Genomic DNA, 12,948 nt, shown 5'->3' on the forward strand with positions numbered 1-12,948 from the left:
GTGGAATTTGATTTTTCTTAATCCCTCCCACCAAACAACCCCTTAGTTTGTTGATAGTATCACTTCAGGTAATAGCTCACTTCTCGCTACTTTGAGATATGGATTCACTTTATATGTCATTCGTGTTTCGCTTATTATTCCCTTGCAAGAAAAAATTACCAAAAACGAGTTAGAAAACATGAAACTTACTACTCCTAATCATTCTGGGAAAGAGTTCTACCTAAGTATGGTAATTTGTAAGTAAGTATATACCTAATCATTCTTGGAAATTGTATTAAACCATAGACAGCTTTTTGCGCCTCATATTCCTATTCTACTTAGGAATAGCTTTACGTCCAAGTTTCATTCCACCTTTGTTACTATATATAGTCTTTAGACGTCGTCCATCGCCATTAATACTTGTGCTTTCTCCTCTCTTGTCCCCGATAATGGCTTCTACTTCTTCTTCTTCTTCTACACTTCCTTCAGATATAATTTTCGAGATATTAACTCGAACTTCGTTAAAAACATTAGATACATGCAAGTCCGTCAACAAGCAGTGGCACAATTTGATTTCTGAATCAAGTTTCATGCCACAGTTTTGCGAGAAAAGTCATAATATTTCAGGGTATTTTGTTCAGTCTTTGTCCAGAAGCAAGCACGTAACCGAGTTCGTATCACTGAATGGATGTTCGGGAAAAACTCCATTGTATCTTCCAATGGAAACTATAAAACCGAAAGATAAAATTTTCAACTACGACTGTGACATTAAGATTGAAGCTTCTTCAAAACAAGGAATATTATGTTGTCTTAGAAGAATAAAGCACAAGTATAGGTACTATGTGTGTAAACCTAGTACCAAGCAATGGGTGAAACTTCCTAATCCTAAGATGCGTTATTCTACTGTCAAACTAGCTCTCATTGTGCTGAAATCAAACCCATTGAACTTCAAGATAATTAGGTTATCGTCGACTCGTACTGTTTATCATCATTATATCAATCTGGGACTTGATTACTATCGTAGCGAAGTTTTTGATTCGGAAGCTTGGGAGTGGAGGAAAAGAAAAGATATATTGTTCCCTCAAGAAATTTATGTTGACATGTTCACTCCAACAGTAAATGCAAGTGGTTTGGTTTACTTTAAATTAGGAGATGATTTAGTTATGGCTCTGAATTATAATGGAGAAGAAGCTTTTCCAAGATTTTCACTTCCAAAACCTGCAATGGAGTACAAAAATTATGGATATAATCAACTTGTGGAGTATAATGGGAAGTTGGGGTTTACTTGTTTGTCTCCAAAAGGGATGGAGCTTTGGATTTTTGAGAATGGAAACCAAAGTTGGGAGTTGAAAAAGGAAGTTGAGATTGAAACTTTAAAGAAAGTCACAAAATATCCAAGGCTAGTTGGGTTTTATAATGCGGACATTGCTTTGATGATTGATTATTATGAAGTTATTTTCTATAAGTTGCAGGATAAGAGTTTTAACAAAGTGAAATTGAATAAATGTCGTAATAATATTCAAGAAATTTTCCCTTTCCGATCAGATTTGGAGCCACTTGATTTAAGGATGCAAGACGCCAAGAAAACTGTTTCAGCTACAAAATATTTCTATCCCTTTTCGATTTCCTTTCTACTTAATTTTTTCTTTTTTTGGTATTTTGTTTGATTTTCTCATGCATAAGACAGTTGTTTATATGATTTATTGGTGATATGCTGAAATATGGAGTAAAAATTGTAGAAGTTCTGAATGTTTTTTTTTTTTAATGCTGTAGAATTTTTTAGTCCCATTTGTCTGCTATTGCTTTCTTACGTCCCTTTTCCTCCTAAAGTTACCTTCTTTTCCTATTGTGAACATGATTGTTTAACGCGAAAAAGATATAATATAATGGTTACAACTTGTCACATTAGTGTAAATATAAAAAATTATGTACAAACAATAACAAATCTAGTGTAATCTCACAAGTGGGTCTAGGCAGAGTAGTGTGTATGCATTACCTTTAAGAAGGCAGAAATATTGTTTCTGGTAGACCATCGGCTCAGGAAAGATAAAAGGAAGGGGCAACACAAGCAAACTAATCGCAAAACCGAAGCGAAAATACAAGACGAATACTAAGTAATGCAATCGAAAAACCGAAGCGAAGCAACAAGTAATAACAGAAATCTAAGATTACGAAAATACATGACTGATACTAAGTAATGCACTAAAGCTACTATTACAAGCAACGACAATGTTCGATTACCTAACCCTCTATCTTAATTCTCAACCTGCATACCTTTCTAGCTGCCGTGTTTCGCACACCTTGCCTCTCCTTCCCTATCTCCTCATTTACTTTATTTGGTCTCAGACTATTATAGACGGTATTTTCCAGACTTGTATTCATATTAGATGCTCATGTACTCAATGACACCGAATTTTGGGAGTGTTTGTATCGGTATTTGCGAGATTTGTGAATTGTATTTAAATATTATATTTTCAAACTTAGAAGAAATTGTGGTGTATTAAGATTGTCGACTTGCCTAGTATCGAGATAGGCGCCATCACGACAGGTTAGAAATTTGGGTTGTGACAAGTTGGTATTAGAGCCCTAGGTTACATAGGTCTCACGAGTCATGAGCAGGTTTAGTAGAGTCTTACGAAACGGTACTGAGACGTCTGTACTTATCTTCGAGAGGCTGCAGAACCCTTTGGAAAACTTCACTTTCTTGTATTCTGTCGTGCGAATTTGTTGATTTCGAAAACTAAAATTCTGTTTTTCTATTCTCTCACATATGGTGAGGACATGTACTACCGGATCGGACGGCCAGCCACCAGTGCCACCAGTTAGGGCCGCGAGAGGTCGGGGCCATGGTAAAGGGCGGGGCCGAGGTAGAGGTCGAGGTGTAACTCGTCCCACAGTTGGACTAACACCTATAGTACCACCAGTTGCTCCAACTCATGAGCAGATTCCAGATATAGCTGAGCCAATAGGACCAGCTGTGCCCATTGAGATTCCAGGCATTCAGGAGACTTTGGCCCACATATTGACAGCTTGCACTGGACTTGCTCAGGTGGTTTCAGCTCAGGCCGCACATGCCACTTCTCAGGGCGGGGGAGGAACTCATACCCCTGTTTTCCGTACTCCAGACCAAGTAGTACAGGAAATTCATATACCGGGAGCACTACCAGCCCAACCGGTAGCAGCTGCTTAGGTCCCAGTAGTTCCTATTATGGCAGATGATGAGCAGAGGAGACTTGAGAGGTTTGAGAGGCTTCGACCTCCACCATTTAGCGGTACTGAGTCATAAGATGCTCAAGATTTTCTGGATAAGTGTCAACGGATACTTCAGACAACGGGTATTCTGGAGACCAGTGGGGTCTCGTTCACTACTTTTCAGTTTTCTGGGGCTGCCTTCAGATAGTGGGAGGCTTATGAGAGGCGCAGGCCAGTTGGTGCAGTACCACTTAGATGGCGGGAGTTCTCCATTCTCTTTTTGGAGAAGTTTGTGCCGCAATCTCGCAGAGAGGAGCTGCACAGACAATTTGAGCAGTTACGTCAAGATGGTATGTCTGTGATGCAATACGAGATGAGATTTTCTGAGTTGTCTCGTCACACAATCTGGTTGGTTCCCACTGATAGGGAGAGGATTATAAGGTTCATTGATGGCCTCACATATCAGCTACGGTTACTTATGACTAGGGAGGGGGTATTTGGTGCTACTTTTGATGAGGTAGTTGACATTGCTTGGCAGATAGAGATGGTTCGTAGCTAGGAACGTAGAGAGAGAGAGAGAGGCAAAGAGGCCTCGTGGTCCAGGTGATTACAACGGTGTTCCTTCAGGGGGTCAATTTTATCGCGGTAGGGGTCGTTCTTACAGACACGCTTAGACGGGTCGTCCACTCATCGTGGTGCATCAGCTGGCCACGGTTCTTACAGTACTCACTCGGGCTAGTCTTCATTCAGTGCACTACCATCACAGAGTTCTCATCATGCCTCATCCGCTCAGGCTTCTTCAGGTAATTCTTCGGGTTATCAGGAGCAGCAGTTCCGCTAGAAGAGGGGGTTATTTCGAGTGCGGGGAATTTGGTCATTACAAGAGAGATTGTCCTAGGCTGTTGAGTGGGGCTCCACAGCAGAGTTCTCGACTGATGGCACCAGCACCAGCAATTCCACCATCCGCCCAACCAGCTCGGGGTGGTCAGCTAGGGGTCGCCCAATAGGGGGAGGCCAGTCAGGTGGCGGTCAGGCCCGATTCTATGCTTTTCCTGCCAGGCCAGATGTTGTTGCCTCAGATGCAGTGATCACAAGTATTGTTTCAGTGTGCCACAGGGAGGCTTCTATATTATTTGACCCTGATTCCACTTATTCATATGTATCATCATATTTTACCCATTATCTCGATATGCCCTATGAGTCCTTAGTTTCACATGTTTGTGTATCTACACCGGTGGGCGATATTATTACTATAGACCGTGTGTATCGGTCGTGTGTGGTAACCATTAGGGAACTAGAGACTAGAGTTGACCTCTTATTACTCGGTATGGTTGATTTTGATGTAATCCTGGGTATAGATTGGTTGTCTCCATATCATGTTATTCTTGACTGTCACGCAAAAATCGTAATGTTGACGATGCCGGGGTTGCCAAAGGTTGAATGGAGAGGTTCTCTAGATTTTGTTCCTAGCAGGGTAATTTCTTATTTGAAGGCCCAGCGTATGATTGGAAAGGGATATCTGTCATATTTGGCCTTTGTGAGAGATGCTGATGCATATACTCCTATTATTGATTCAGTACCGGTCGTGTGAGACTTTTCGGATGTATTTCCTGAAGACCTATCGGGTATGCCACCCGACATGGATATTGATTTCGGTATTGACTTGGTGCAGGGCACTCAGCCCATTTCTATTCCTTCGTATCGTATGGCACTAGCTGAGTTAAAAGAATTGAAAGAGCAACTTCAGGAACTCCTTGATAAGGGGTTTATTAGGCCTAGTATGTCACCTTGGGGTGCACCGGTTCTGTTTGTGAAAAAGAAAAATGATACTATGCGGATATGCATTGATTATAGGCAGTTGAACAAAGTTACAATCAAGAATAAATATCATTTGCCGCGTATTGATGACTTATTTGACCAGCTTCAGGGAGCGAGGGAGTTCTCCAGAATTGATTTTAGATCTGGGTATCACCAGTTGAAAATTCGGGATTCAGATATTCTAAAGACGACATTCAGAACTCGTTATGGCCACTACGAATTTCTTGTGATGTCTTTTGGGCTAACCAATGCCCCAGCAACATTTATGCATTTGATGAATAGTGTATTCCAGTCATATCTTGATTTATTTGTCGTAGTATTTATTGATGATATTCTGGTGTATTCACGTAGCTAGGAGGAGCATGCACATCACTTGGGTATTGTATTACAGAGGCTGAGAGAAGAGAGACTTTATGCTAAATTTTCTAAGTGTGAGTTCTGGCTTAGTTCGGTGGCATTCTTGGGACATATAGTGTCCAGTGAAGGAATTAAGGTGGATTCGAAGAAAATAGAGGCAGTTCAGAGTTGGCCCACGACATCTTCAGTTACTGAGATTCGGAGTTTTCTTGGCTTAGCTGGTTATTATCGTCGCTTGGTGGAGGGTTTCTCGTATATTGCATCGCCTATGACTAAATTGACCCAGAAAGGTGCTCCATTCAGATGGTCGGATGAATGTGAAGAGAGCTTTCAGAAGCTCAAGACAACATTGACTACAGCTCCATTGATGTTGCCTACAAGTTCAGAGTCTTATACTGTGTATTGTGACGCGTCGCGTATTGGTCTCGGCGCAGTGCTTATGCAAGACGGTAGGGTGATTGCCTATGAGTCCAGACAGTTAAAGGTACATGAGAAGAATTATCCAGTCCACGATCTTGAGTTAACAGCTATTATTCATGCCTTGAAAATTTGGCGGCATTACTTGTATGGTGTCCAGTGTCAGGTATATACTGATCATCAGAGTCTACATCATTTGTTTAAACAGAAGGATCTTAATTTGCGGCAGCGAAGGTGGTTGGCGTTGCTTAAGGATTATGATATCACCATTCTCTATCATCCCGGAAAGGCCAATGTAGTGGCTGATGCCTTGAGGCGTAAGGCGAAGAGTTTGGGCAGCTTAACATACTTACTGGTAACAGAGAGGCCTTTAGCCTTGGATGTTCAGGCTTTGGCTAATCAGTTTGTTAGATTGGATGTTTCAGAGCCGAATCGAGTTTTGGTTTGTGTGGTTTCTCGGTCTTCTTTATATGATCGCATTAGATAGCGCCATTATGATGATCCACATCTGCTTATCCTTAAGGACACAGTTCAACACGGTGATGCCAAGGAAGTCACTATTGGAGATGACAATGTATTACGGTCTTACGGATGCAGGGCAGGCTATGTGTGCCTAATGTAGACGGTTTGCGTGAGTTGATTCTCCAGGAAGCTCACAGTTCGTGGTACTCCATTCATCCAGGTGCCGCGAAGATGTATCAGGATTTGAGGCAGTACTATTGGTGGAGGCGAATGAAGAAAGATATAGCCAGGTTTGTAGCTCGGTGTCTAAATTGTCAACAGGTAAAGTATGAGCATCAGAGACCGGGTGGACTACTACAGAGACTTGAAATTTCGGAATGGAAGTGGGAGCGTATTACCATGGACTTCGTAGTTGGGCTCCCACAGACTTTGAGAAAGTTTGATGCTGTTTGAGTGATAGTAGATCGGTTGACCAAATCTTCGCATTTTATTTCAGTTGGTACTAATTATTCTTCGGAGCAGTTGGCTGGGATTTAAATTCGTGAGATTGTTCTCTTACACGGTGTACCAGTGTCCATCATATCAGATTGGGGCACGCAGTTTACATCACATTTTTGGAGAGCAGTGCAGCGAGAATTGGGCACACAGGTTCAGTTAAGTATAACATTTCACCCTCAGACGGATGGACAGTCCGAGCGCACTATTCAGATATTGGAGGATATGTTACGTGCTTATGTCATTGATTTTGGGGGTTCTTGGGATCAATTTCTGCCACTCGCAGAGATTACTTATAATAATAGCTACCAGTCAAGCATTCAGATGGCTCCGTATGAGACTTTGTATGTGAGACGGTGCCGGTCTCCGGTGGGTTTGTTTGAGCCGGGTGAGGCTAGGCTATTGGGTACTGACTTGATTCAGAATGCTTTAGAGAAGGTCAAAGTGATTCAAGAACGGCTTCGCACGGCATAGTCTAGACATAAGAGTTATGCCGACATGCAAGTTCGTGATGTCGTTTACATGGTTGAGGAGAAGGTTCTGCTCAAGATTTCACCCATGAAGGGTGTGTTGAGGTTCCAGAAGGATGGCAAGTTGAGTCCTCGGTATATTGGGCCTTTTGAGATACTAAAGAAAATTGGAGAGGTGGCTTATGAACTTGCTTTGCCACCTAGTATATCAGGTGTTCATCCAGTGTTACACGTATCCATGGTCCGAAAATATATCGGGGATCCGTCTCATATTCTGGATTTCAGTACAGTACAGCTGGACGGTAATTTGACTTATGATGTGGAGCCGGTGGCAATTTTAGACCGGCAGGTTTGAAAGCTGAGGTCAAAGAACATAGCACCAGTGAAGGTACAGTGGAGGGGCCAGCCAGTCGGAGAAGCTACTTTGGAAATTGGACAGGAGATGCGGAGCAAATATCCACACTTATTTAAGACTCCAGGTATGATTCTAAACACGTTCGAGGACGAATATTTGTTTAAGAGGGGGAGAATGTAACGACCCGACCGATTGTTTTGAATATTATAACCCTGTTCCCCCATTTACTGCTCAATTTATGCCTTACAAATAATTTATGACTTATCGGGTTAATTGGTTCGGGTCCGAAAGGAATTCGGAGTGAAATGAGACGCGTAGTCTCATAATTAAAAATTTAAGTTAGAAAAGTTGATCGGATGTCGACCTATATATAAAAGACCTCGGATTTGAATTCTGATAATTCCAACAGCTCTGTATAGTGATTTTTGACTTAGGAGCGTACTCAGAAAATTATTTGGAGGTCCGTAGTGCAATTAGGCTTAAAAGGGAGGAAATCAATTTTTTGGGAAGTTTGACCGGGGAGTTGACTTTTTGATATCGGGGTCGAAATCCAATTCTGAAAATTTGAATACTTTCGCTATGTCATTTATAACTTGTGTGCAAAATTTGAGGTCAATCAGACGTGATTTGATAGGTTCCGGAGTTGTTTGTAGAAATTAGAAATTTCAAAATTCATTAGGCTTGAATTGGGGTGTAATTCATGGTTTTAACATTGTTTAAGATGATTTGAGGGTTCGACTAAGTTGTATGATGTTTTAAGACTTGTTGGTATATTTGTTTAAGGTCCCGAGGGTCTCGGGTGAGTTTCAGAAGGTTAACGGATCAAAATTTGGACTTAAACAGCTGCTGAAATTTTCTGATATATGTATCTCATTTCCTTATACGCGATCGCGTGAATGCGTCTGCGATCGCGTAGGCTTAGTTGGTCAGTAGAGGTTTTGTGCTTCGCGATCACGTGGGGATATCCGCGATCGCGTGAGGTTAATTGAGGGCTGCTGAGTTTTGTGATTCACGATCGCGTAGCTTTGAGATTTTGTGACTTGCGAACGCGTGAAGAAGGTCGCGTTCGCGTAGAGTAAGTGGAGCGGAGGTAAAAGTCACGCGTTTTGTGCATCGTGATCGCGTGGACGAGTCCGCGATCGCGTAGGTCTGTGATGTTGTGCATCGCGATCGCGTGGGAAAGTCCGCGATTACATAGGGTTAAATCTGGGCTGTGGAAAATCGTTCTTCGCGATCGCGTGGGAATGTTCGCGATCGCGTAGAGCAAATGACTGGGCAGAGAGTTTAAGTTCTAAAAATGGGACTTCGTCCCATTTTTCATTTTTGATGGATTGGAGCTCGGGAAGAGGCGATTCTTGAGAGATTTTCAGAGAAAACAACGGGTAAGTGTTCTTAACTCAATATTGGTTAAATTACCCGATTTCATGGTCGTTTTTAATATTTAACCGGTGAATTAAGTTGGAAAATTGTGAAAACTCTCTTAGTTTAATTTAGAAATTTGAGGGTCGAGTTGATGTCGGATCTGAGTAAAATTTGTATGGTTGAATGGGCGTTCATATTTTGTAACTTTTGTCGGGTTCCTAGACATGGGCCCCACGAGCGATTTTTGAGCTAATTTTCGAATTTTTATGGAAATATTTGTATTTTGTTATGGAATTAATTCCAATAAATTTTATTGACTGAAACGAATTATTTGTGACTAGATTCGAGGCATTCAGAGGCTGATTTGCGAGGGAAAGGCATAATAGAGTAAAGAATTTCACGTTTTGAGGTAAGTAACAATTTTAAATCTGGTCTTGCGGGTATGAAACCCCAAATTTTGTGTCATGTTATTATTTTGGAGGTGACGCATATGCTAGGTGACGGGCGTGTGGGCATGCACCGAGGGGATTATGATTTGGTCCGTCCCGTGGAAACTGTAAAGTTAAATAACTTGTTGATAGCTATGTGCTCTCTATGTGTTGTGAAAATTTGATTATAAGTCATGTTAGAAACTATGTTTAGGCTATATGTTGGTACTGTTGGGACCCACAGAGGTCGTATACATGTTGAACTATCCGCTTAATTGTTGTTTGTACTCGGTCACAGTTTACTTGCTTATTTTATCCCGGTCTCTATTATTCATTATTGATGCATCATATCATTTTTGTTTGTGCTGATTTCATATTTGTTGAGAGCCCGAGAGACTAGAGAGATTTATGACTGAGCGAGGCCGAGAGACTGATTGTGAGATATTATACTATAGCACGTGAGTTGTCCGTGCGGATTATAGCGCTTGGGCTGTAGGAGCCCCTCTGGAGTTTGTACACCCCTAGTGAGCGCGGATACCCATTGGGTGTGAGTGTTGATGGCTGAGAGCCCAGTGAGTGATTGTTGTCGTGAGAGGCTGTACTTGCTTTTCATTTGTTGTTGCACTTAGTTGCTATCTGTTATTGTTGTGAAATTTTCTGAAAGATTTTATATCCGGAACACATGAACTTGAACTGTATAAAATTGATTTGACTTAAACTGCTGGATTTGAAAGCATGTATATTCTTGATGGAATTACTAAAAGTAAACTATAAATATGTAGCTCGTCACTATCTTCAGTTCTTTATTTATTATTATTACTTAGTGAGTTTGTTGTACTCATACTACACCCTACACTTCGTGTGTAGATCGAGGTGTTCTCGAATATAGCGAGTGTTGATTCTTTCGCACAACTGATTTTTTCTGGAGATTCTAAGGTACCTGCCGTGTTTCGCAGACCTTGCCTCTCCTTTCCTATCTCCTCATTTACTGTATTTGGTCTCAGACTATTATAGACCGTATTTCGAGACTGGTATTCATATTAGATGCTCATGTACTCAGTGACACCGAATTTTGGGAGTGTTTGTATTGGTATTTGCGAGATTTGTGGATTGTGTTTAAATATTATATTTTTAAACTTAGAAGAAATTATGGTGTATTGAGATTGTCGGCTTGCCTAGTATCGAGATAGTCGTCATCACGACAGATTAGAATTTTGGGCCGTGACAAAAAATAATTGGAGGTAACTCTATAAGAATAAGTTCTTATCATAAGTAGTAAGAGGCAGCCTAAAAATACACGAGCATCGAATTTTCAGATATATCACGACGTGCCTGCGATAAGATCCACCTTGAGTGCCAAAATATAGATTAATTATTTTCTGGATATGTGGTTCGATTTTAGCAAATTTTCAGCATGATATATAACTTCATAAGAAATCTCTTTTCTTTTAGGAATGAGAGAAAGGAAGGGGAGAAAAACGTGCCCAATTCGGTATGTAACCATCTACTTTACTGTCTCTTCTATTCTACTCCGTTAGTATCTTTCGCTTTAGCTAAACAAATTTGATCCAAGATAATTATCTTTCTAGAAAATCAAGTGTGAAAGTAAAGTTTATTAATCACCCGTCATTTCTATACCTTGCTCTCCAAGATACTAACTATTCCCCATTAAATATCTAGAAAAGGACCAGGAGAAATATGACAAAGCTTTGTACTGGATTATCTTGAGACGGGTTGTCACATCTCCCCTTTTCCCGATGAATAGGTACCAAAGGAGATTTTTCAATTTAAGTGATATTATTCGAAATGAGATTATTTATTTAATCAGAGTCGTCACTTGGGATAATTATTATGGTGTCCCAAGTCACCGGTTTATTTGAAATTCCAAATCGAGGAAGTTTTGACTCTGAATTACGGTCCGCGAACACAGAAGACCGGGTAAGGAATTCTGTTAACCCGAGAGAAGGTGTGAGGCACTCCCGGATTCCGTGGTTTTAGCACGATCACTTTTAATAATTATACCTGGCTCAACCAATTCTGGATATTTTAGGTTCTAGGAAACTTTATGCACTTTTGTCTTAAACCGCTTTCAATTACTTAATTATTTATAATTATGGAATTATCTTGAAACGAATCACGCGTACGTGTATTCGTTTTGTTTGGTGTGTCATGAATCATGTCACGTGGACGTGTACACAATTAATAACACTTTATTATTTTTAAGATTATTTTGTCAAATTTGCGCGAACACATACTTTACCTTTAATTTGGGAATCATAATTATGCCACACAGACGTATACATAACAATAATAATTTGATTTAACACATGCCTAAAGTATGCTAGCGATTTGAATGAATTATTTTTCTAGAAAAAAAAAATATTTTTAGTACTAAATTATTTGTCTTAAAAGGCTGCACTATTTAATATGGGCCGGCTTGCTAATTTTACTTATCACAATCTATGGCCCCTTTGATTTCTTCTACTGACTATCACTATCAGTCAAAGACTTAAGATACAATCAAATAATTAACTAATAAAGTAGATAAAACAAGACAACGTGCTAATATAAGATATGAGTAACCTAAGCATACAAACAGTAAGATACGATCCAATTATTTCCAAGACTTTGCTAAATATTAATAACTTAAATCCATACCAATTCTGCCATGTCAAGTTTTTAATAAAGAAAGTGAACATGAATCCTTATTTAAGAAACTAACACTTAAGTATTATGTTCCATCAACTTTATTTATTTAACTAAGAAAAGCTCAACAATCAAATAAACCAAACAATTAGTTGACTTTAAGCACACCTGAACTACCCATAGTCGTCTATTTACGGGCTTGCACTCAATAGTCAATCAATTCATTTTTCCGCTTTCTATCGCACGCTTCAACTATTTGTTTATATAAAAAATTTTATTCTCACTAAATACGTACGGCATACCAGATACACGCAAGCAAAGTATTTGAAACAAACAAGGGTGGATAGAATGGACCTTTCTTTAGCTTTCAATAACAACTTTGCACAAACAAATCTGACATCGGCAAACTTTGCCGAAAACGAAAACAGAAGCTAGAATCTACTTCCGATAAACTCGTACAATGGCCTAAACAATCTCGACTCAAACGGGTTGGTTTTTGCTGCCGTTTCATGTGAAGAAGGGAACTGGTTCAAGGTGTTTTTGATTTTTTTTTTTTTTTTGGAAATAAGGAGCTGATTTTTGGTGATTTTAGGGCTATTTCAATGGTGAGTTAAAAATGGTGATGAGGTGCTTGGCTGGTTACATGGCTATGAAGGTCGTGAGTTAAAAATGGTGGTGTTCGGCGTTTTTTGGGGTTGAGAGTTGCGGCAGTACATAAGTTTTTCCAAATGACTAGCTTCCTCTTCTTTTTCTTCCGTTTTTTTTTTGCTTCAGATTCCTCCCCCCTCTCCTCATGTGCCAAAGAATTTATAAAGGATTCTCCGGGATGTGGTGGTTGGGATTTTGACGTGAGGGAGTGGGGAAAGTGGGGAAAGGGACGTGAGGGAGTTAGGATTTGTGGGGAGAGGAGACGTGAGGGAATGGGGAAGTTAGGGATTGTTACTATTTTTATCTCTTTTTTTTCTTT

The 12,948-nt window shown here is 40.2% G+C and overlaps 1 protein-coding gene across 1 annotated transcript; it reads left to right on the forward strand.

Annotated features, from left to right (window-relative positions):
* The first annotated feature begins 428 nt into the window (after window positions 1-428).
* Window positions 429-3,169, forward strand: LOC104092838 (F-box protein At5g49610-like). Its single transcript, XM_070179816.1, has 2 exons — window positions 429-1,568; window positions 2,924-3,169. The coding sequence occupies exons 1-2, from the start codon at window positions 429-431 to the stop codon at window positions 3,167-3,169; spliced, it is 1,386 nt and encodes a 461-aa protein (XP_070035917.1).
* Window positions 3,170-12,948: the final 9,779 nt, after the last annotated feature.

This window comes from Nicotiana tomentosiformis, chromosome 7, assembly GCF_000390325.3.
Source record: "Nicotiana tomentosiformis chromosome 7, ASM39032v3, whole genome shotgun sequence".
NCBI classification, from domain to species: Eukaryota; Viridiplantae; Streptophyta; class Magnoliopsida; order Solanales; family Solanaceae; genus Nicotiana; species Nicotiana tomentosiformis.